The following is a 24,592-nucleotide window of genomic DNA, read 5'->3' on the forward strand; positions in this document are numbered from 1 at the left end:
TGTGTACAGTATGTAGAGGCTACATGATGTACAGTGAGTGGGTGTTTACAGCTCAAATAAAACCACACAAGGTGATGAAAGATCCACATGTTAAACATGCATATGGCTGTTGATGAACTATTATTCCTACATTACTCGCAAGTGTTTATATCAATGTCTTTGTCAATGAAATTAATATAATTTAACAATCAATAATGGTAGTAACCGCTGTAGCTGATGAACTGTTCGCTACGTTTACCTTATACATTTTGATGGCGTTTACAGGTTGCCAATCGAAGGCAGGATATTCGCGGCCCTGTTACATCTTGTGTTCGTTGTGTAACGCACTTAGGCGGGATGATCAGTTGACATTTTTACACCCTGATCCACCAGTGGAGGTAGTAATAGAAGCGTAATGTGAGAAAGACGGTGGCGAGGTGATGGAAGGGCTGAACAGTGTGTGTGCATGTCTGAGTTTGTGTATGTGAGACTCCCATTCCCATCCGCTCCATAATGCAATGTAAGTTCACGCACGGGGACACCAATAATACGCTGGAAAATGCGCTGTTAGTGAATCACAATGTGTACAGGGCTTTATTTAGCCGAGAGGAGAAAGAAAAATCATCTCATAATAAATAATCCGTACAGCTGCTGGACCTTTAAACCCCAACCCTAAGATTAAGCACAAAGATAAAGGTAGGGACCATCAAGTTGAAATCAATCTCAGTTGATAGTCATTATCTTTTATGATGCACTCCAAGTTGAACTCATTGACCTTAGAAGAGAGCTTTGGTGCCTGACTGTTTTGTGCAATGGTAAGAAAAGAAGAAGTCTGAGGTTCTCGTTCAGCCAGGTCCTGAGATATTTCACCTCTTGTCTGAGAGGCTTCTTCGGAATTACAGAAGATTTTTGAGTGAAAGTGGGAAACGTCCTCAAGAACATCAACACTGAAAAATGTTCAAATAAGAGAAGACGTACATTTTGTCTTCTGGCTCAACGTCCATTTTACTTGACTTTGAAATTTTGAATAAATTTAAGGCCAAAGTACAGTATAGTACCAGCAACGTGTATATTCAGGTTCAGGTTAACAGTTGCATGCAACAGTAGTTCAATCTCAGCAAAGTGATACTCTTCTATGAATATGGAAATTGAATGACCTCTTCTATACAGTTTTATCTGGTGAATTATGCGGAGGTGTAATGGGGGGGATGAAGTGATCCCGCCTCTGTATTGTCTTACAAGGTTGTAACAGAGGCGAGGCAGTTTCAGCGGAGCTAGTGGGGGAGCGCAGCGATGTGTGAGCGTACATGTCAGATTGTGTGTCTATGTGGAGCTCCCGCTGTGCTACACTTCCGCAATGCAAACGCGATGTGAACTCATAGACTGGGACACTAGTAGTATGCCGTTGTGGAATCAATATGAATGTACAAAGAGGTTTGATCGCTGAGCGTGGTTGCGGCTTTTGACTACTTTTCTCTATTATATGTACAGACAGAGCTGTGGTTTTACCAGACTGATGTTTTCCCATGCAGGCTTTGTTTGTCCGCTCCGTGACTCTGCTTCTTGACCTCTCCTCTCCTTCAGGCTCCCTGGTGGTTTGTACAGGCCTGTCCTTCAGCTGAAGCTATGCACACACGGCCTGGGGATGGCAGCTGCAAGTGTCCCTGGGAAACTTCACAGCTTTGCCCCCAGGCGCTCAATGGTTTACTCTGGTAGTCAGAGCTGGCTTGTTGTTGTCGCCTGGGGCTGTTTAGATCATCTGATTGATTCTGCTTTGATTGATCATCTTTGAGGGATGGATCAGAGCCAATTTAGAGGCTTTTTACATGTTTCTCTCTCTGATTCTCTGTCTTGTTTTTCCATTAGAGCATTATTATACTACACCATGCACACGTGCATGAACAATTTATTGTTTTTTATTGTCCGCTGTATTGAATTTATGTCAAATTACTTTTGTAATCATACTTAATTGGGGATCTTATCTGGGAAGGTATTAGAAAATGATTTTCACAATCTTAAAAGTCTTGTGAAAAAAAAAGGACTTATTTTACATATTTAAAATACATTTAAAATCATCGTTGTTAGACTAGCAGTTCAATGCTGCTCGCTGTTTTCACAATCTTAAAAGTCAATCCTAAAAGTCTCCAAACCAGTGAGTGACTACTTGTTTTCTTGATATGATCCTAAAATAGACCGACCCCATCCGGAGAGAAATTGATCAATAAAATCCTGATACGAATAAGAATAAAAAAGGACGTCATCAGCATTTTAATGCATGTCACAGAGAAGGATTGGAGGTTTACTTAATTCATCCATGCAGTTGAAATGTGTGGAAGCATCAGTATTTGTTATGCTTGGTTTTTTTTCTTCTCAAGTTTACACTTTAGATTTCCTCACTATCTGTAGATTCAAGTTTGCGAGACAAAACAACTCATTAGTACACAAGTTGCATACATTTGATGATCGTCTGATATGTTTAGAGTGGAGTTAATTTCTAACAAAACAAGAATAACAGACATATACAACAATGTAAACCGTAAGATTGAACACAAAGTTTTAGAACACGCTCCAGTAAAGTAAGAAGTTAACACTGACTCATCCCTTACCCATGTCCACTCCTCAACACATAATCTATATTCACATTTTATGAACAATAAATTGTTTAAAAATATATATATATGTAAAAAATAGCAGAAATTGTAACCATCTTCCTCTCCTCTACTGTATACTTACTGAAATGTGTTTTTTTGGTTCAGTTTCCTCGACAGAACAAATATTGTGTAATTAGTGTTTCATTTATAGGTCGTGCAGGATTTATGGGGCTCTCTTGTAGAGACCCTGAACGCAGCAGTGAATATGTGAATTGGGGGTGGAGCTGTGGGTTCAGACCTGCTGTAACAGCTCTGACTCAGTGATCACTTACAAAGGATGCCACCAGTGGAAAAGCATCGTATGGCAGAAATACGTGGACATGGAGCTGAATTTAGTATCTTTGTCATTTTCATTTGATCAATAGGACACAGTTCTCCCTCCAAAATATGGACGTTTTTTTTTATTTTTCCAACAGTTTCCTACTAATTCCTGCTTTCTATTAGGGACTTTTTCTTTATTTTTCAAGTGTTTCAAATTGCGTCTGCGAGCACTCTGACGGCATAGACTGAAAACAATGTCCGACTCACTGCTTTGTACAAAAAACAAACTCTAAAGTTGTCTTTATGGCGTTTCAAAATGACAGACTCTAACTTGAGGAACGAAAGCAACAATGGGATCTATTTTGCTGAATCTCTCAACGGAACGGTCTTGGACCAAATATCTCCAAACGACAGCACCCCGACCTGCACGAACTTCGCAATGGACCCACAGGTTGTCGGGGTTGGGGTCTTTCTCTCCGTTTTTATTTTGGTGGCAATTGTTGGGAACATTTTGGTCATCTTATCTGTGGTGTGCAACAAACATTTGCAGACTGTCACAAACTTCTTCATTGTGAACTTAGCCATGGCAGACCTGCTGTTGAGCATTATCGTGCTGCCTTTCTCTGCCTCTCTGGAGGTGCTGGGATGCTGGGTGTTTGGCCGGATTTTCTGCAACATCTGGGCAGCGGTGGATGTGCTCTGCTGCACCGCATCCATCCTCAGCCTCTGCATCATCTCCGTGGACCGGTACATAGGGGTCAAACACTGCCTGAAATATCCCAGTATTATGACAGAGAGGAGGGCAGTGGCTATTTTGATTCTAGTGTGGGTGTTATCCACGATTATATCTGTGGGACCGCTCTTGGGATGGAAGGAACCTCCGCCAGTGGACGAACGCGTCTGCAGAATCACAGAGGAGCCAGGCTACGCGCTCTTCTCCTCGCTCTTCTCCTTCTACCTGCCGCTTATGGTCATTCTCTTCATGTACTTCAGAGTCTATGTGGTGGCACGAAGGACTACTAAGAGCCTCGAAGCGGGCGTCAAAAGGGAGAGAGATAAGTCGATGGAGGTGGTGCTCCGGATTCACTGCCGCAGCGTGCTGGAGGACGTGCGCACGCCGAGCGCAAAAAGTAGCAAAAACCACCCGTTTAGAAGTTCGCTCTCTGTGCGGCTGATGAAGTTCTCCAAAGAGAAAAAGGCTGCAAAAACCCTCGCCATCGTTGTTGGGATGTTCATACTGTGTTGGCTGCCTTTTTTCTTCTTTCTGCCCATGGGTAGGTCTTACATTTCTTTCCACTGTGGTCCAGCGTAAATGCTGCATGCCAAAGTTCTATTTCTTAAAAACGTGATTGCATTTAATGTCTTTAAGTTACTTAGATGTGGCCTGTGATTAAAATGAATAAGTAAGTGTATCGTTTAGAATCAGAATTTAGTGCGTCACTAGGAATGCCCCAACGGTGAAAGCCTGAAGCAACCCTTGACCCTTTGTTTTTACAGATAAAGTTTAAGATAACTAGACAAATGCCTGTAGGCTACAGTGTTGAGATGACAGGAAATTGGTGAAATTAACCAAGCTGATTTTGATTAATTGTTTATTCTAAGGAACAAACCGGGAATTCATCCAAACTAAGGATGTGAGCATTTAATTAAAACAAATGTTTGGCCAGAAAAGGTCAAATCTGCAACGTGACCACAAACATGGTTTGCTTTCATACCAGTCATTTTTCCTGGGAGACTATTTGTTCAGATGGCTTATATCAGATTTTTCAAGGAGCAGTCATAATACTCTGACATTCTTCCCTAATGAGCTCTCTGAAACTGCTGCCAATTACAAATATGAGCTTCAGTTTATGGGCTACCAGTTTTTGGTCTCTCAGAGTATCAACTGTTTTAAGGCCTCGACTTTGTCTATATTTGTAGCAGTCAGAAACACAGATGAAATGTAACACAGCGTTCTACATGTGTGTCTTGTAAAATAAATAATGAAGTGAAATAAAAATCTATAATCTAAGTCGAGAACTGCTTTTAAACTGACCCCAGCATTGAAAGGATTGGATAGAGGAGTTATGGTGATTAATGGATAAGGAAATAGTCTGAGCAGATGGTTGAAAAGACCTTCCAGGAGGGATGACCAATAAAAGACATAATGGCTGTACATAAATCAAACTGAGTATTGCTACTTGCATATAAAACTGCACTCACAGAAAGCAACTGTATTCCCAACACACATGCACACGCTAATGGTGGCCTCGTGCATTTTAATTTGCATATATTTCACATAATTTAATGGAACAGCCACCATGGATAAATGACTATAGTCTATGGTCTATCAGGTAGAGCACTCATGGCACTCTCATCCTTCGGCACCTCCAAATGTAGTCAATCAAATTGTTAGAGCTAAGCCTTCGGGGAGAGAGTAGAAGTTCAAGGAAGATGAAATGATGGCTGCTGATCATTTTGTATGCTCAATGGGAGAGGAAAGGGCACGTTTATTTGTAGCCTCTAGTCTAAGATAGATAGATATTTTGGGTCTGCTGTCGAAGACAATGATTATATATTAAGGTGTTTTAATCATTAGAACAAATCAATACAGCAATGCACAGGGGTGTATCCAGATTGGGGTATGGGGTGCCAATGGTCCATGTGTGATTGGCCACCCCTGGTGCCATTCAACAATTTCTGTTTGGCTTTCTGCCCAGTTAAAGGCAGGACTTCTATCCACACTATCTTACTGAGCATGAGCAGACGAAGCTTGTACCTTTATGGGCATTTTAATGGAACGCATTTATTTTGTTAGTACATAATGATCAATGACTATTGGAGACACATGTTATTTTTGAGTCATGAGGGATTTCTCCAAGAATTAATCATTGAGGATAAATATGTTGCATTCTTTCGAAAATCGATCACATTGTTACATCTGTTCAATGCCATAATATTATTTGTTCAAGTCGATTACTGGAGGTAGAAATGGAACTGTACATAAAAAAACATTTGCAAACATTTGTCTGCACACTTATACCAACAATGCATATGTTTTTTTCCCAGTTGGGCAGCTGAAGTCCAAAAAGTCTAAACACGCCCCCCTGCCATTGACTTCACTCGAATACTAAGAGCATTTGATGCCTCTCTAATAAAATTATACATTTAAAGCCTATCAAAAATTTTAAAAATCCAAGGAATTTTAGCTACTATTGGTGGTTATGTTTGATTACAGAGTTTAGAGCCACCTCAACTCGCCAGTTCTTCGCCCTGCTTAGCCATTCCTGCTCAGTCAGACAGATAGATGTTGGTACGTTGCAGAGACATCATTAATGAGTAACCTTTTGTCCGGACACAGACGTACTCTTTCAGCACCTTTTGTGCCATTCAGGCCATTTATGTGTGATGATGCAAATTTAGACAGAGTAGTCTGACTCATGCCAGGCTCCAGAGAGGGAGAGCGCCCTAGCACAATTTATTGAAATTAGTGCGCCAGACTCATGAATACATTTTTTTCAATTGCCAGAAAATGTAATGAAGACAAGTCACTTTTCAGAATTAGTTTGAATGCTGTCTGTCTTTCAGAGTGATGGATAAAACCTCAAGTGCAGCCATATGGTACAGAAAGGATCGGGCAGGAAGGCTGTTTTTAATGAACAATCAATTAATTTATGGGGACATTTACAAAGACGCGATTAGGTGTATTATATTAGTTAGTAATGAACAACCCAAGGCTTTGTCTCTCAAAATGATAGGTCTTCAGATATAATACACTATTATACTATTTTTGTAAACCAATCCCATAACTGGGGACCAAAGCCAACAGTATACTACTTCATCTTTGGTTTTGGTCTAACGTGGAATTTATTAACAGTGGGAAAAAATGCTTTAAAGAAATATCACTGCTTGAATAAGGATATCGATTTCTGTCGTGCATCATCATTATGACATTTCAATGTGGTTCCCTAAACATGCATACACTTACTATAGCAAATATATACAGAGCTACAGTTTGGACCTTTGTGGCACTATATTAAAGGTGTTATAAAAGGCAGGTATCAATTGGCTACCTTCACATGTAAAGTTAAATGATGAGGAGATAAATCCCCAGGCTCTGTAAGTAAGGGCTGGTCAGGGTTGTGTCTGCTCTCACCAAAGAGCAGTCACTAAATATTGTCTGAGAAATTGGAAAGGTCCCCAGAATCTTGGCTTTAGGATTTGTACATGAGCCAATGTTAAGTTTAAAGAGAATCACTTCCTCAGAAGTAAATCAAATGACATTCATCTTTCAGACTTCAGGCTTTAAAATACACAGTTATCTAAAGGCTGTACACAAACAAACAGAAAAGAAAGCCTGAAAGATATGACTTGTTGTCATGGTTTTGTGTTTGTGCGTCAGAGTGAATCACTTTCTGTCTGCCTATAAAATGATGTCATTTTACTGAAAGATACAGATACTGAAAGATAAAAATACATTTAAGATGTGAGTATAGTATCAGATAAGGAAATACGCATGCTGCAGAAATAAAGATATACAACTTTAAGAGAATTATATTGTTAATATTCTAATGTCAAAACCATACGAACCGTTTATCTGAAAGTCAAAGACAAGCCATTTTATATTTCTACATTGTACAACCAGGCTCAAATTGAAAACGGACTTTTCCCCCAGGGAGTGCCGACTTTGACATTAGCACTGTGATATGTTGCCTCTGTGTCCAGGGTCAACACTGTGTTTAATCCAAGCCTGGGGAGACAAGAATAAATATAAGGCAGTGAGGCAATGTCCCATGAAAAATAACATTTAATGCCTAATCTTGAGTGAAATCAGAAAGAAAACCTAAAAATGATTGATGGTAAGTAAGCATTCTGTAATGTCGTATGGAAGTTTACAGAATTTAAAGCTCTCGTGAGGAGTTTCAAGCTGGTTATGAATCAGGCGTGAATAAATACTGATGCCTTTTTATGAGCTACAAATCCAAAGAAGACCATCAGAGACGAGACTGATTCTTTTTAGAAAATGTTATTCTAAATGTCTAAAATCGTCGCCATGGGGCGTAGGCGTCAGATGAAGTGATTAACTGCAGTCTTAGAAACAACGTTGTTTTAAACATCATCCACAGCAAAGACTTAAAGGGAGAGAAACATTATACTGTTTTTTTTTTTAAAACAACTTACACATGCACAGGACAAGATCAACCATCAGATAAAGATGCACTGCTTTGTCTACAGAGAATACCAAAATCCTCACTAAGTTTGGTTTGACTTTATGAATGGCTTCAGGCGATTTATGTCCTGTAAAAGTCTTAACTGATCAATATTAATGTTCCATCATCCTAAAGAAAGCTGGAGAAGTATTCAAAGTTGTCCAAGGATGGGTTTTCCATCTTATCAATGCTAATGACTAAAGACAGGCTTTGTATAAAGCACACATCAAAGCAGTGTGCATGCCTCACATATAGAAGTGGGGAGCGCTACACTGTACAGTCAGTGTTAAAGAAGCAATATGTAACTCTGACAAGTGTTAAAAATGGGTACTGCAGTATAATTCAAAACACTGGAGAGAGCTGTCTCCCCCCCCAGCCCCTCATCCATAGTCAAGAAGTCGTGTACTGCTCTCTTTGCCTCACAAGGAACTATCAGGTGAGGGGGGGGGGGGGGGGGATGATGGATGATGAGAGAGAGTTTTGGTCTGAAAATCTGCTCTGAGAGTCCCATAGTAAGCCTCTAGCTACCTTTGTGCTTCAAGTCTAACCACTAAAGAAATCATTTCAGTACTAAGCACTGATGAAACAACTTTTTCACATCCTACTCGAATAAAACAAAGAGTTTTGTCCATGGGAGTGCTTTGACCCAAGCAGAAGAACACATAACAACAAAGCATCAGAACCAAAATAACAACAAAAAAAAACATAATACGCAACCCATGGAAGAGACACGCAGCAGCAACAAAACCCTCATCAGTAAAAAGAACCCAAACAAAAACCTGACCAATATCAGAATCCAAAAATCATAAGAATTCAACCAACATAACTCAGAAAGTCAACACAATGTCAAAAAAAAGAAACCCCGCTCTTATTAATAAACACGGCAAAAGAGCTTCTGCTGCACAATGCATCATAACAAAAATGATTACTGAATGTTCTGCTGTCAGAGATGAAAAATGACTGTAGCCAAAAATAACACAACACAGCTTTAGAAACAGCATTGTTTGTAATGTATTGATCCGACAGCATGGACAAAAAAAAGAATCACTGTTTCACTGTTTTCATTTTGTTACTTCCTTGTGGTTTCCATGAGTTAATCCAGATTGAAGAACTAAATGCAACATCTTAGTGCTAAAGTTTATTATCTGATCATTAGACCTGAGTATTCATGAAAATATGTGTTAATGGTAAAATGAATACATATCCCTTTCTAGCTACATTATTTTCCAAATTGTCTTCATGTTTATATACCTTATGAGACTTTTTCTGTGATAAAAAGCTTATCTTGTATTGTGCATATACTGAAAGATCACCTACTGATAGCTCCATCTCCCATCTAGGTTCCTTCTTCCCAGCACTGAAGCCATCCGAAACCGTCTTCAAGGTGATCTTCTGGCTGGGCTACTTCAACAGCTGCATCAACCCCGTCATCTACCCCTGCTCCAGCAAAGAGTTCAAGCGCGCCTTCACCCGGCTCCTCAGGTGCAAGTGCCACAGAAGACAGAGAGTCCTGCGTCGCTTCTATGACCAGAGGTGGCGGACAGCTGTCAAGGGAATGACAAGGGATCAGAGTGGGGACTACAATGCTGGCTACACTGTGAACGAAACCTTTGGCAGCTCTTTGTTTCAAAAGGGGAAAGGGCGCTCGCTCCGTTTCAAAAGATGGAGCCTTTTTCCGCCCCTGCAAAAATCCTCCTTCCAGTTTAAAGAGAAAGTGAACAATCTGTCAAACAAAATCAAAGGGAGTACGGGGAAAAGCAACACACCTGCAGTGGGTCGGATTGATATAGTAGACACAGTGTCCATGGGGATTTACAACTCCTGTGAGCAGAGCACTTATCAGTTCTATGATCTGGCGGACTGCTACGGCCTGAAAGAGACTGACATTTAGAGAGGCGCAAGAGAATCTTTTATTTATTTTCAAAGGGTCACATTGGAACAACATGCAAGAAAGACTCCGATAGGGCATAATTCTGTCTGCACGAAATGTCTGAGAATCAAAGTGGGATAAAAGCCGCAGATCTAGGAATGATGGCTGGATCCCAACACAAACAAGACGAAACAGACAAACTTGATCTCAAACTGATACTCCCATCATGTTTATTCAGATCTAACCTCTGACGAGCTGCTGATAGCCACATCTTGGGCACGGACTCAAAAGCAAACAAGGTCTCAGACTTCATCAGAGCACTGTCACTTGAAAGATTGTGTACGGACAAAACACGGCCAACAACTGACAGATGTTCACACTTTCTGCAGTCAAAGTGTCAATTTGATTGTCATTTTTTTTTTACTTTACACAAGTCGCCATGTCTTTAAATTTGACCTAGGGGACTATTATTGGAGAATGCTGTTATTTTGATGTTCATCTTATTTTAAACAGAATATACAGCTGAAATAAAACAAAGTAAAGCTATAACAAAGCCTTTAGGGTCAAAGCTACATTTTTGATTTGATCAAATATGAATTTTCAGAATTCGATTTGTCTGCAATTTTTTTTTCTGTTTTGACAAGGCATTGTGTGGATCAGAGGCAAGCTAAGAATAAAGATGCTGCATATTATTTATTCAAACTGTTGGATGTATGATTCAACTTGACATTGATATATGTTTGTATGAATTCAAATCCATTAGTCTACCTTTCTGTAATTTTTTGCTCTTATTGAGTGGTGATGTGAAATGAACATTGTTTTTTTTGTATTTTCTGATGTTTCTTCATGTCTGACCAAAAAAAAAAAAAAAAAAAAACATGGAGAGAAACAATGTTGAGCTAATGATGAAGTTAACCAGTCACCATCACTGTGATTTGATTCATGATTAAAAAGGAAATGTCCAGCAGATGTCACTATTGTTTTGTTTTTGTTACCTCCTTTAAGCTCATGCTTTTGGAGAGCATTTGGGCAAAAGCTTGGTAGCAATGAAGTCAATGGAAACAGATCAGTATCTGCATGTGTTAAGTAACAAGGGAGGGAGAAGTTGCTGGCAAGCAAAACAGATTTGGGTTTTAAAGAGAGTGGCAAAAACAGAAAACAGAGAAAAAAAAAATCAACTATCAGGGCGAGTAAATCTCAATTGCTTCCTGTTGTTAGCCTCATTACAATTAAGAGTTCACGCAACTGTTTTCTTCTTGGGAAAGTCTCGGAGTTGAGTTTCGACATTCTTTTTCTTCCCCATTTGGGATGATGACCGAAACCAAAACATGACAGGAAATGTTTAAGAAGAGACAAAGATATTAGAATAAAAACTGTCTTTGTCCGTTTACATCCCATAAAGCGCAGCTTCTACATGACATGGGAAAAAAAAAAAAAGAAACCAATTACTGCAAGTATATTTTGTATTCAGTTCACAAAGGAAGGCATGAATGGTAGGATTTTATTCATTTGCAAATCCAACACAGACTATAAAACATGCTGTGAATGTTCTCTGTTGTGGTCTTAAAAACAAGACTTTGAAAAAATAATTCTCCCTGACATGTCTGTCTCTGAATAAGAAACTACAAAGAGCATTCATGTGTTCAGCTATTTTCTGACTGGTGCCCTAAAAGTCCCTGGTTCCTTTGTCAGTGAGTTGATGGACCTTCACAGCAAACATTCTGCCATGAGACAGGCACTGCCTTGACTCCTAATTGTGTACCTTTGATGCTAGTTTAACCATATTAGTATTTAAGCTAACAACAGGCTGCTCTCTTCTTTCTTTCCGTTAAATTCACAGCAGCCATGGTTGGTGTGTTAAAATGGAAGCACAATGTCATGTAGGCATTTAAACACAAATGTATGAGGATCCATCACAGAAAAACCCCAAAGAATGTATTTTGAACAAAAAGGCCAAACAGGTAAAACTAAAACTTACTTTCAAATTCCAAAAGAAACAACAATGTCCAAATGTAAAGGTCCATGAAACAGGTGGAAAAACACAAGAAGCCACAAGGAAATTCAACAATACAATACAGGGGACAACAGGAAAAGTCTGACAAACACTAACACAGATGGGAAGAAACAGACTAAATACAGGGAGCGATGAAACAGGTGTGACAGACAAGACACAGGTGAGACTGATGAAGGCAATCAAAAACACACAAAGGGAGGAAGTAAGACTAGACATGATACACAGGGACAAGAACTACAAAATAAAACAGGAAACACTGAAAAGTAAAATACTCAGGAAACAGAGAAACACAAAGATACAAATTACAAAATAAAAGCGGAAATCACTACTAAGCCACAACAACGAGGAGCAAACATACTAAAGGAGATTAAATCATGAAACACAACCCTGAGCTCTGTCACAGTGAGCCTGGGGCTAGGATGGCTACTGACTTGAACTTAATGCTAATCCATGTCAGCATTTTACACAAAATGTGTCTTGCCCTGCATGCTTTTGAAAGTCTGGTTATAAAGTCGCAGAAGCAAAAGTAGGAACACTTCTGACAAATTTCAACAGTGCAGGCTTTTAGCCTAACGAAAGTTAAGACTCATACCTGCCAAGGAATGAGATTTTGGAAATACATTAAGGTTACGAGCGACATACATGGAGCGGATGATGAAGAATGATACATTTGTAAAGACAAAAAAATTGAATATCAACTTTAATCTTTAATCTTATCCAGCCATTACACTTTATTAAGCACTTTGTCAAAACTACATTTAAAAAACCCTTTAATCATTTTACAGCTTTTAGCTGAGCTGTATTCAAAATCCTAAGTAACCACGTCAATAGTATTTGATACAAACTGTTTTGGGACCACTATCTCAGTGAGATCATTTTCTCATGAATACAATCAGATACATGCAGTTCACAGATAATCCACCAGGGGGCAGTAGACACGCCTTAATAAACAACAGGGCTGTTCAAGTGGTCAAGCGTTTGAACCAGGGGTAAAGGAAATGTGTTTGAATGTTTTTATAACTTAATGTTTGACTCAAATATGATACAAAACACAACTCCTATACCTAAACCTTTCAATTAATTAAAGGTTTAGGCCTTACAGGGTTAATAAATATGTGGAGAACTTGCAGCAAAACTTCAAAAATAAAAATTGATGAATAAGCTGCATGTTCTAACAAACCTTTCTGAAACAAAGTCAGGGTTTTAATTACATTAAATATGTATGGCCTTTTCTCAACATAACACATCCCACATGTTTTGTATGATAAAGTTCAAACTTTATGTGCATTTAAGCCTAATAAAAGTCAAGTCAGTGATTTTAAAATATTTGATCTTGGTATGTAGTTTGCAGTCATTATGTGTGCAACGTGAGCGCCCTCTGCTGGAGCCTTTGCAGACGTGATCAATGCAACCCGTGTGTCGTTGTGAGTCATGTTCCCGTGGTTGACTTGTCATAAGCTCCACTGAAAGGCTTTAAAATAAACAATCAAGCTGTGACACCATAAAGTCAGGGGGCCACAGGGGTTTTTCTATGATAGTACCGGTATTATAGTCGGGGTAGGGTGCTAGGAAAATGTATAAACAGGATAGGGAGTGGTAGTGAATGTAGGAGGTTGGACAGGGTAGGGTTTTTTATTTTTCCCTTTTTACATTATTTAATGATATTATTTTGAATCATAATTCTAATTATTTTTTAAATATTAGAGTCCTTTGTCAGAGCCAAAACTCCGCAACAGACGGTGGCGGTAATGCACCAACGTGATCGATGCCAACCGTGAAAAAGAAGAAGAAGAAGAGAGAGAGAGAGAGAGAGAGAGAGAGAGAGAGAGAGAGAGAGAGAGAGAGAGAGAGAGAGAGAGAGAGAGGCAGAAGACGACGAGGGGAGGGTTAATAACATCATTTCGTTTTTCTTGGTACAAATAAAAGTGATATTTATTTGTTATGTTTAAAAGATTCTCTGAAATCAGTATCAAACTATTTAGGGAGTGATTCTTATTGAGCAATTCAATAAATTCATTTAATGCTCACGTTGTCATGGTTTCCTAGTTTGCCTGCAGCCTTGTTATTGATCTTTGATGAAGTTTACAAATCAAACTGTTACCCTGACTGTTGTTGCTTTCTGTGTTTTTAAAATATAAACTCTTTCTGCAGGAAATGTATCCTTTTGTGAGTCAAGTGGATTTTTCTGTTGATCTGACAAAGTATAAACAGTTTCTAGCTTTGTTTCTGATAAGGTGAGTTTTCACTGACCAGAGTTTAAATATTAGATCCTACACAACTGTAACCTGTTTAACAACTATATCCATAAATCCATTGTATACTATATCCATATCCTTGCGCTGTGTAGCAAGTGACAATCGTAAACTAAGTAAGTTGATGTATGCCATCATGTTCATCAATATGACATTAAAGTAGCCAACTTTAAGTATTGATAGTGCAGGAAAAGTTACATGCTGCTGGTAAAATGTTCTTGTGGTCACTGAAAACCAGCAGAGGGCAATAAACAACGACAAAAGATAACCTGGCTACATGTTCTTGTCTGAGTGGCTGAAGGGTGAAAACTAAAAACGCACTGGATTTGTATTTATGTTGCAAAGTGGCCCCTGATTATCATAAATAACCTATGTAACCATGGCAACATGCTTCAACAGTAGCAAGCGAAGAAAACAAAACGTAGCTCCTGTTTCATAAAGTCAAACCAACACTTGGAGCGCAGTCAGTCAAAAAAAAAACCTGGCAGATCAGATCAGTCTGGCAACGGAATAAACAGGCCTGGAGTGTGCTTAAGGAGGCAACTCTGCCTTCTGTGAACATCCGGCCCTTAAATACACACACACACACACACACACACACACACACACACACACACACACACCACACACCACACACCACACACCACACACACACACACACACACACACACACACACACCTGGTACTATAGGTGATTCCTGAAACATGAACCTACAACCCTGAACAGCTGTAATGTCGCCTCTTTTTTTTTAAACCCTCAACGGACACATTTTACTATAAAAACATTTTATTGTTATTTCACAGTCATTATTCACACATAGAAAACACAGGCAGGACCAATCTCCTTCTTTTGAGAGAACACACATACAGTTATGTCAGTTCATGTGGCAGAAACATAGTCATGGTACTGAGTGGTTGAGTTAATAGTGGTCATTACAATGACAAGCGTATGACAATACAAGTGGAAAAAAAAACCTAAATAATACAATTCATTTTGACACAGAAATGTAGTGAGAGTGTAGTGTCTCAGGGTCATTTTTCAAAATAAGGTAGGTAGAATAATTTGAAGCCTCTTCTCCCGCGGACAGCACAGCTGATGTAAATCACGTGGTACACTGTGGAGAATAAGAGGATGACTTTGTTAATGTCAACATTTACTGGCTGAGGAAAAGAAAAACAAAAGTTCTATGGACCAAATCATCAAGTTTACCTCCAGGGATGAAGAGAAGAAATCCAGGTACAAAGAAAATAGCACTTGAAACACCTATAAGAACACTTCCATCAGTTACAACGTACATACAGACACAGTCACACAATGGTTATTAGAGTATCCACAACTTAAAGGAATATTACAACAAAAGTATTGGCCCTCCTGTCAGTAGTTCAAAGAGTAGTGACAGCGCCACATCTTTCATGTCTACACTGAAAATATGTAGCTACCACCAGGAGAAGACAGACTGGAAACAAAGGGGTCCACACCTGATTTGATCTGTTTGAGGCACACTAATAAACAACACTTTCCCACTTTAACCTCTCCCACACAAGATTGACTTTAACCGCTTCATAGACCACTCCTACTTGGCTTTTTTTTCCTGCAATTTCTTCCAACTAAAGTGCACCTGAAGTCCCTGACGGATAAATAAATAAAGTTATTTGAAGTTGAAGTGACCGACTATTGCTCTACACACAGTGGGCATATCAGTTTCCATTCATTTGTTTAATATTATGTTGTGTTTGATGAATACATGTATAAAAACAGTGGTAGAAAAAAAGTACAAAAACAATTACTGAGGTTTCCTGTGGGGTTAGACTCATTCTGCCTTGGTTGTGTATCTATCTTATTGTCTGACATCTTGAATTTAACCCACATGAATGAATGCTTCAAAAGAGCACAACGGGTATTTCCCTAAGTCTGAATGAACGAGACTTCTAACAGTCTAATGGATGGGAATGTTTTGAAGAACGTACCTGCATTTGGATTGAGCTGTATGACAATACCTGTGAAAATAAGAGCTAAAAAGACACAGCACAAAGCTACATCAGAGACTGGAGGGACATGTGAGTGAATATCACATTTACTTGAGTAACTCTGGACAACACCTGTTACACAGAGGGGATCAACAAGGGGACAAAGTCCAGCATGTCCTGGAATGACACCACTCTGAACAAACTAACCGGTGTTATCTCCCAAAACCATTTAAGAAGATATGTTGTTATCCAAATAACCCTGAAACCCTTAAATATGAACAGACAAAAGTATAGAAAAGTAGAAGACAGCCAGGACAACATGTGAAAAAACAGGAGCTGAAGTCAGACATTTCATTACATTGTTTCTACTTGTACTGAAATGTATCACAGAAAACATCTCGTTGAACACTTTACATCTATTGGATAATAATCTGACTCAGACTTACCGACTCCAGTGATGAGGAGAAGGAAAGAAGCAAGAACAACCTTTCTGTTTTTCTTTACCAGCGGATGAGACACGCACCTGCACAACAAAACGTTGGTTTTAAAAGGAGCTGGGTTTGTTGTTATTCCTGTGTGAGTATGTATGAGTGACAGCATGCGTGCGTGTGTGTGTGTGTGTGTGTGTTGTTTGAACTTACCCACAGCAGTGTGCAGAAAGCTGCGTGACAGAACTCAAGGTGCTGAAGGACCACTGGGAGCTGCAGTACGACAGATTGGCAGGGTCACTATGGAGAAAGCGGAAACAGATTTTATCTCACACTTTTGAGAATGCACATGCGACGGATGTGAAAATATCAGTAACTCCACATGAAGATCAAACCTGATTTTGAAGAAGTTATTGAAAGAGGAGTTGCCGTTACTGCCCAGGGCGTCTTCATTTTCCAGATTCTAGAGGAGCAGCAGATGATCAATGAGTTATAACTTAAACACAAACATGTATATCCCTTATGGTTGTGTACACACAGGTAAGTCAGTGTACCTGATACTTTAAGTTGCTGTGCTCGAGGGAGCCGGCGGCGGCGGCGGGCGAGGGGTGAGTTTGAGGTTTGGAGAAAGAAAGAGGACCAAATGTCATCTCTCCTCCTTCCCTGTCCTTCCATCCCTGCGGCTCTCCGTTAGACGCCGCTCCCTCCTCGTCGCCCTCCAACACAAAGGCATCGTCGATACTAAACTGTGTTGCCATGGTGATCGCCTCTTACGCCCTCAGGTCCTGTAGCTGGATGCACACTGTTGGTCCAAATCGGAAGAAGAAGAAAAAAAAAAATCAATTTCAAGTACATGAACTCAGCTATGAAAACATGTTAGGTTAACCAGCAGTGGTAATGTTCATTTCTGCAAAACTTGTGGAGCTAAAAGTTAAAATTCATGGACTTTCTTGGGTTGTGTTGTGTTTATTTTATTCCCACATAAACATGTTAGGAACCAGTATACACTTTAACCTACACATAATATATAAATACATGCATAAAAACTAAGAACAAAGCCGAAACGTCTATTATAGCCACAAAGTAACAAAAACAGCTACAGCACTGGTTAAATTATTTGATTCTACAATTCATTTATCTGACGCTTTTGTCTAAAGTGATGCACGTCAAGGAGCACAAAACAAGTAACACAAACAATGTTAGCTGGTGGATCTAAACTTTATTTGAATTAAACCACTAGACAAATGTGGCTGTGCCTTGAGTCCCTGCCATTGTTTGTGCTCTTTCCGCTAGTCGATCAGATGACCAGGATGAAAACTTACTGTCTTCAAAAAGTTTACTCTTTTTCTCCAGGGAGGGCCCGATGTCGACTTGACGTCGATCAAACATGTGTCATATTCTTTTACAATTCATGGCAGCTCTGTCAAAAAAAAGAAAAGACTTCCGAAAAAATATTCGATGTATGTTGAAACGAGTCCGAAGAAAGGTTTCGAAAAGTTTCCAATCCTTTTTGTTAACACCCGGACCTCGATTGCACTCGACTGATTACGCCCAAAGATCTCCTCGGGAAACAGGCCCAGTTAATCGAGTGCCGGTTTGCCGATCGACGCACTAACCTTGCACAACATGAATTATTCAGATCCTCTATTTCAGTCAAAGTGGCCTATTTTTTTTTTTTTTTTTAACCAAGCTGTTATTTAAGCCCTCTTACAAGTAACATGACATCTCTGCTTTTAAAGAGACTCAATCAAAGAGTGTATTCATTTTAAAAATAGCCTGTAAGTGTAAAGTATGCCTGATGCATTACAAACATTTTTCTGTTGTTGAAGGACGGTGAAAGTAACCTATTCAAATATAGAGCAGGACTGCACCTCGTATTTCTTGAGATAAAAATCTTATGTTCTTTTTCAATCATTTTGTTTGATAGTCTGAATGTCAAATGCTAAAAATAAAATTCAACATTTTTTTGTCAACCACGATTAATCGACCAATTGCATCTATGCTTACAAATTGCCAATGCCATGCTGGTTTATATAACTGGATTATATAAACCACCATGATTGGACCAGGGCCTGCAAACAAAAGAACATTCTTGTAAATCATCTTTTTTTAAGTGTTTAATATAACCCATGGCACATTTCCACAATCATTTTGGTACTTTATAAGATAGGAGTGTTGTTCACAAACGTTGCAATATACTTTTTTTTAAAAGCACACACTCAGTTTTGTTTGTGTTCAACTATGTCCTTCAGTGTGTGTAGCATGGAATCCTTTGGCAAAAACAATTTAGTGAGTAAATTAAAATATTTGTGAAATTATTTGCCCACCCGCAACCACTCATATGCCACCTGTCAAGAATTATCTAGTGCTGCATTTTACCATCTGATTATTATATGTTTGCAGTTTAAAAAAATGCTATGATAAAAAAAAGCAATATAAATCCTCCCACTTTGCATCTTTTGCCAACATGGGAAATCATGTGATTTCCTGAAAGTCAGAAGACCTGCTCTATGCAAACAAACATCTCTAAACTAACAATCATAGATTAGCCATTGTTGGTTTCATTTCAGGGGAGCAGACAGGTTTTAGGACTGAAGACGAGCTGAATGTGGTAGAAACATTAAATCAAATCAAACAAACAAAACGGGTGACTGATTCTGGATTCGACTGGAAATCGAAGAAATGTAAGCTATTTAATATTTTAACACTTTTTGTGGATCAAACACTGAATTGAAGCAATATTATTTTGCTTTATATTTATGTTCAGGTGCTTTTGCTTTGTGAACAACAATACTAACCTCCTGAAGTTTTTATAGAAGCAATTTTTGACAAGGTGAAAGATTTGACTAGATTATCACATTTAAATGAAGTGTTCTGGGGCACATGATTGTTTTACAGATTGCCTCTCATATTGATCTTTCTTCTGGCTTATTGAAGCCATATTTATTTCGAAATCCTTTCTTGCAGAACTACAAAGTCCACATGTAAATTTCTAACTTTTGCTCTGTGCTCTGCTTTAGATGCGACTACCGGCCATGCTTTGCCTCTTCCTGTTGCTCATTTTTGAGGTAAGTTTACCTGAGATAAAGAATGAATTTGTTACAACTCTCATTTTTTACCTGAATATTACATCACCATTAGCTGGTCTACGAAATGGCTTAAACTTGATCTTTCTTGACTGTTAAAATGAGCAGATTTCCCTTCCTTTTCAACATTTTTTTTAAATTATGTTTTAGCTTTCTTCATGCACAAAACTCCAGGTGACACCTGGTTCAGCTCTGGAGCTGCCCTGTTTCTCACATCCAACTGGTTTCACTGGAGAGCCTGTCACCTGGACATTCAATGGTTATATTTCTCTACCACTGCTATTTTTTTTTTTTACTGTTTTCCATAAAGAAACACGTATACATCTTTAGTTTGATCTTTCTCTGAATGCAGGTGAAATCATAAGTCACCCGACGTCTCAGTCCCCTGGCTGGACTAGAGTTAAAAAGGATGGCTCGATTCTCTCTATATCCCCTGTAACTGCTGCCCACAGTGGCACATACCAGTGTTCAGTGAAGGAGAACAACATGGAGATAAGTTTGACGTACAACATTGTAGTCGTCGGTAAGAAACATAGTTACGCGTTTCTCTTTTATGATGAGTACATGTAGTGTTTGTGTTGTTTACAAGCATAGACAAGCATTTTCAGTCTGGGTTCATTTAAAATGTGTGTTTATGGAAGATCCAAAACACTTGAATCAAAAGTGTGTTTGTGTCTCTTTGCACAGTTGCAAATGTCTATACCATTAAGATAATGGGAGGCCAGAGTGGTCACCTCCCGTGCCATTTGCCGACTTCAAGCCAGGTCACGGCTAATGCACTGTGGTTCAAAAAGACGGGAGAGGGCCAGAGGACCCAGCTGGATCTTGAGGACAATTCAACAGACGATGAAAAGAGAATAGAACAGCTCTATCCACTTGATCATGATCAGACCATCATACTCAGGAACACTATCATGGGGGATACTGGTACTTACTATTGTGTATCTGCTGAGGGGGAGACACTGAGCACTGTACACACTTATATTGAAGGTAGGTTTGTAAACCTTTTTTAACTGCTGTCTGTTTAAACGATGACCATTGATTAATTTAATTAAATGAGAGACCGATAAGCTTCAAACGGGTAATAAAGAGCACATTTCCAAACTATGTCGAAATATTGATATAAAAATGTAGGCACAGCATTTATGTACATCTCTAACATGCAATTCAACTTTCTTTTAGTTGCTCCTACCGATGCTCCTTACTCATGCAGGGATTTCAACACACCATGGGAGCCTTGCCTGGATGTAAACAGTCGCACAGGGGAGCCCGTGTTGCAGGAATCCATGGCAGAGTTTTCCTTCACGCTGTACTCTTACCTCAGACAGTCACAACCATCAAGCAACTTGCTCTTCTCTCCGATTAGTATTGCTGGGGCACTGTCCCATCTGTTGCTAGGTATGAAAATGGAAGTTCCTCATTTTTTATATACATTTTATGATTGATTATTAGTTCATGACAACAAATACTTTTTGGCAACATCCATACAAATGCATAGAAACCAACAGTACAACATCATCTGCATAGAGCACAGATGCAGTTCTGAGGTGCCTAAAAACCAGACGTTCTCCCTTTGCTTTGTGATGCTGTCTATGAAAAAAAACAAGCTAAATCTGTGAAAAGGGATAACCAACAGAGGCCAACACCTACAGGGAATGGGTTTAACTGTGTGATGAGGACATGGACTAACTCTTAATTTACAAGACAGGGGGGCTTGTAGCACTTGCCTTAGTACCCCATACGCCCTTACACCAAAATGTACACCAAACTGTACTCCTTAGGAGACACTGTCTTTTGCCACCAGAAGACCAGAAAATGCATGCTGACTGGATGAGCAACATCCCACGTAGCCCCAGTAACTGCGCAATAGAGCTGGTCCACTGTAGATTGCTGCAATTGATGTTTTTTTTTTTTTTTTGCCTACGGTCCTCTGGAACCAGTTGCCATTATTGAACCACCATGTTTGTGCGTTTGTTTTGGCAGTCCATGATTACCGTAAAAGTCCAATAACTAAACACCACGTGGGTGCACACCAGGCAGTATGCTTCTTCATGTCAGCCGCTTCAAACGTTGTCTATTCTTGCCCAATTTTGAATTTTCATTTAGTAATTTTCATGGGATTTGTTGATAAGAAAACTAACAAATAATGAAAATTGCTTATAAATAATAATAACAAGCAATAAGTATTGCTCTGTTGACTGTAAGTGTAAATTACAAGTTACATAATAAAGTTCTCCTCTTTATATACTAAATCTTGGACATTCTCTGTGGCTGTCAGTATCACTTTTTATGCGTTATGCCCTTTTTCTCTCCTGTTACCTTCAGGTGCCAGGAGTGACACCCGCAAAGCCATTGAGAGGGCTCTCTTTGTGCCCCATGACTTCCACTGTGTTCACTTCCAGATGAGAAAGCTGAGAGAGAAGTTGGTTGACTCCTTAAAAATGGCATCTCAAATCTACTACAACTCAGGTATTTCTCACAAAGTTTTTCTGTATGAAGAAATGCAGTGAAAGAGATAGATGTAGAGCTTCTCAGCCATGCTAAAAGAATCCATCTCTGCAGCTCATGATGGTTTCTCTGTTCTCTTTCTCAGAGATGAATCTGAGTGAGTTCTTCACTAACCAGTCCATTGAGTTTTATGAGGCGGAGCCAACAAGACTGCTAGAAACCAGCCAGGAAAACTCACAGATGATCAACAGCTGGGTGGCAAATAAGACCAACAATAAAATCACACATCTGGTTGACTCTGTGCCTCCCAACACACAGCTGATGCTGCTCAATGCCGTCTCCTTTAGTGGTCAGTAAAGTGTATGCGCACAAGTGTGTATGTGCAAAGGAAATTGTTAGAATCTGAATGAGGTGTGTGTGTGTGTGTGTGTGTATCTGCCTCAGGTCAATGGAAAGTCAAGTTTGAGTCCGAACCCAAGAAAGGACTTTTCACTAAACTGGATGGTGATCTGGTCAAGGTGCCTCTCCTCTACCACCAGAAGTACATGTTGGCTGTGTCATACAACCTTGAGCTGGGTGCACAGGTAAATACAAAACAGATAGTTTACCCATATATTCGCATAATACACAGCCAAGTGGGAGATGTTGTAAGGCAAAGATACTTGTGAGGAGAAACAACATTTAGTTGTTTTGTTTTTATAATCCTTAGTGCCTAATTGCATTTTTAAAAAGCCTTTTTTATTACAAAGACTTCAAATGCTATTCAGGGGTACAAGATAACCTTGTTCTACCAGGGGACAGTGTGTACTCCAACCTAATTGGTTCATTAATGTCTAAAGGATGAGTGTATTAGCGCACACAATAGTCCAGCCTTTCACTCTTCTGCATGATAAAAAAAAAAAAAAAAGGATATATAGTTTCTTTAGTGGCGACGATGAGTGAGATTTTTCTTTTGCCGAACCAAATCTGCTTTGAGAGCTAAAGCCTACAGTCAAACCGGAAATAATGTGTACCAACATACATTTTGCTATATGCATTGCTATTAATGATTTACCTTAACGCAGATGATGGTTAGTATTTCCATTCTTGATAACTTCTTATTAACACTCTACATTTTTCATGCTTTGGGAGTAGAGACTGGGCATTTGTGTTAGCTCTGTGTATACACCTCTTTTTCTTTTGGACCAAAATATAAAGGGAACTTATAACATCAAGTGCCCTCAGATAACCAAAAACAGGGGAATGAATTGTTAGTGGTGTGCAACAATTTTCAATACCGGATGTAGTGACACTGGCTGCAATGTATGTTTTCTTTGTATGGCCAGTCTGGGACTCGGATTCCAGTGATAGTTGTGTGAAGATTAATTTGCAAAAAATGACCTGTACATACAGAAACTACGACTATTAAAGTCAGCATACTTTTAAATGTGTCATAATATGAACAAGGCAATCTTACCAACTCGATTTTTTTGGAGTCATTTAGGAAGTCTCAATTTGGTCACCTTTTTGTGACTAGGCTCATCACGTTAAGATTGTTTTACATAAGCCTCTTCCTTCACAGTGAAACTTTATTATTTTTTTTAAATGTGGCCAACAGGTGGCGAGGTTTGCGCTCACCGGTGAAAACAGTCTTTATATCCTGCTGCCTCGCACCAACACAGCGGAGAGCCTGCTGCAGTTGGAGGAGAGGATGACGGACACAGCTGTGCGTCAAATGATGGAACAATTGAACACAGCATCTCCTCAACATGTCGAGGTCACTCTGCCGCAGATCAAGCTTGATGTCCAGCCAGACCTGATTATACTGATCAAAAAATTAGGTTTGTTAATCTTCATGTTCTTTTGAGTCAGTCAGACTTTAATAGTACAAAAACACATCACACGCTTTTAGACTGTTTGTAACTTTAAAGCAAAACAAGAAGACACCAAATTGTTGAGTATACCCATCTACTCTTTGATCTCTCTGCTAGTGATCCACATTAACTTTTCTTCCTGCTCTCCTCCACCATCACCCCCTCTCTCCCCTCAAACAGGCCTGTCCACACTGTTTGAGGATGCCAAGCTCTGCGGACTGAACCCCGAAGAGAGGTTGGTCCTTGACGATGCCAGACACAGAGCCTTCCTCGCTCTGACCGAACATGGGGTAGAGGCCGGAGCTGTCACTAGCATCTCCTTCTCTCGCTCCTTCCCTTCCTTCTCGGCCATGCGGCCTTTCATCATGCTGCTGTGGAGCGACCAGGCCAATGTGCCACTCTTCATCGGGAGAGTGACTGACCCACAGTAGACGCAGAGGAGAGAAAAAAGTATAGGAGGCAAATGAGCAAGGAAAGAAAGCGAGATAGCGCATTTAGTTAGCCTCTCAAAAACAAATATACAGGACTGGATGTGGATTAGCTCCAGGATGATGATGATGATGAATAAACACATTAAACCAACACATATTCTG

At 39.5% G+C, this 24,592-nt stretch overlaps 3 protein-coding genes and 1 long non-coding RNA gene across 5 annotated transcripts; 2 read left to right on the plus strand and 2 right to left on the minus strand.

Annotated features, from left to right (window-relative positions):
* The first annotated feature begins 2,916 nt into the window (after positions 1-2,916).
* On the plus strand, positions 2,917-10,917 carry adra1d (adrenoceptor alpha 1D). The gene is made up of 2 exons (XM_061059532.1): positions 2,917-4,165; positions 9,421-10,917. Exons 1-2 carry the CDS (start codon positions 3,208-3,210, stop codon positions 9,969-9,971), a joined length of 1,509 nt encoding a protein of 502 aa, XP_060915515.1. The 5' UTR covers positions 2,917-3,207; the 3' UTR covers positions 9,972-10,917.
* Positions 7,344-12,143, minus strand: LOC132990988 (uncharacterized). The gene is made up of 3 exons (XR_009676132.1): positions 11,929-12,143; positions 9,398-9,624; positions 7,344-7,620 (listed from the first exon to the last, which is right to left on the minus strand). It is a non-coding gene; the product is annotated as an uncharacterized LOC132990988 (long non-coding RNA).
* A 2,842-nt stretch (positions 12,144-14,985) lies between these two features.
* On the minus strand, positions 14,986-18,143 carry tmem134 (transmembrane protein 134). 2 transcript variants are annotated; one of them, XM_061059555.1, is made up of 8 exons: positions 17,850-18,143; positions 17,167-17,414; positions 17,008-17,075; positions 16,826-16,912; positions 16,631-16,707; positions 16,185-16,229; positions 15,427-15,480; positions 14,986-15,331 (listed from the first exon to the last, which is right to left on the minus strand). In XM_061059555.1, exons 2-8 carry the CDS (start codon positions 17,368-17,370, stop codon positions 15,249-15,251), a joined length of 618 nt encoding a protein of 205 aa, XP_060915538.1. In that variant the 5' UTR covers positions 17,371-17,414; positions 17,850-18,143; the 3' UTR covers positions 14,986-15,248. The 2 variants fall into 2 exon arrangements, with proteins under 2 accessions (XP_060915538.1, XP_060915531.1); XM_061059548.1 differs by having other exon boundaries at positions 17,935-18,140.
* A 979-nt stretch (positions 18,144-19,122) lies between these two features.
* On the plus strand, positions 19,123-24,592 carry serping1 (serpin peptidase inhibitor, clade G (C1 inhibitor), member 1). The gene is made up of 11 exons (XM_061059565.1): positions 19,123-19,296; positions 19,633-19,680; positions 19,849-19,957; positions 20,051-20,221; positions 20,386-20,688; positions 20,881-21,096; positions 22,024-22,167; positions 22,292-22,495; positions 22,591-22,730; positions 23,744-23,966; positions 24,180-24,592. Exons 2-11 carry the CDS (start codon positions 19,633-19,635, stop codon positions 24,428-24,430), a joined length of 1,809 nt encoding a protein of 602 aa, XP_060915548.1. The 5' UTR covers positions 19,123-19,296; the 3' UTR covers positions 24,431-24,592.

The sequence above is a fragment of the Labrus mixtus genome, chromosome 2, assembly GCF_963584025.1.
Source record: "Labrus mixtus chromosome 2, fLabMix1.1, whole genome shotgun sequence".
NCBI lineage: Eukaryota > Metazoa > Chordata > Actinopteri > Labriformes > Labridae > Labrus > Labrus mixtus.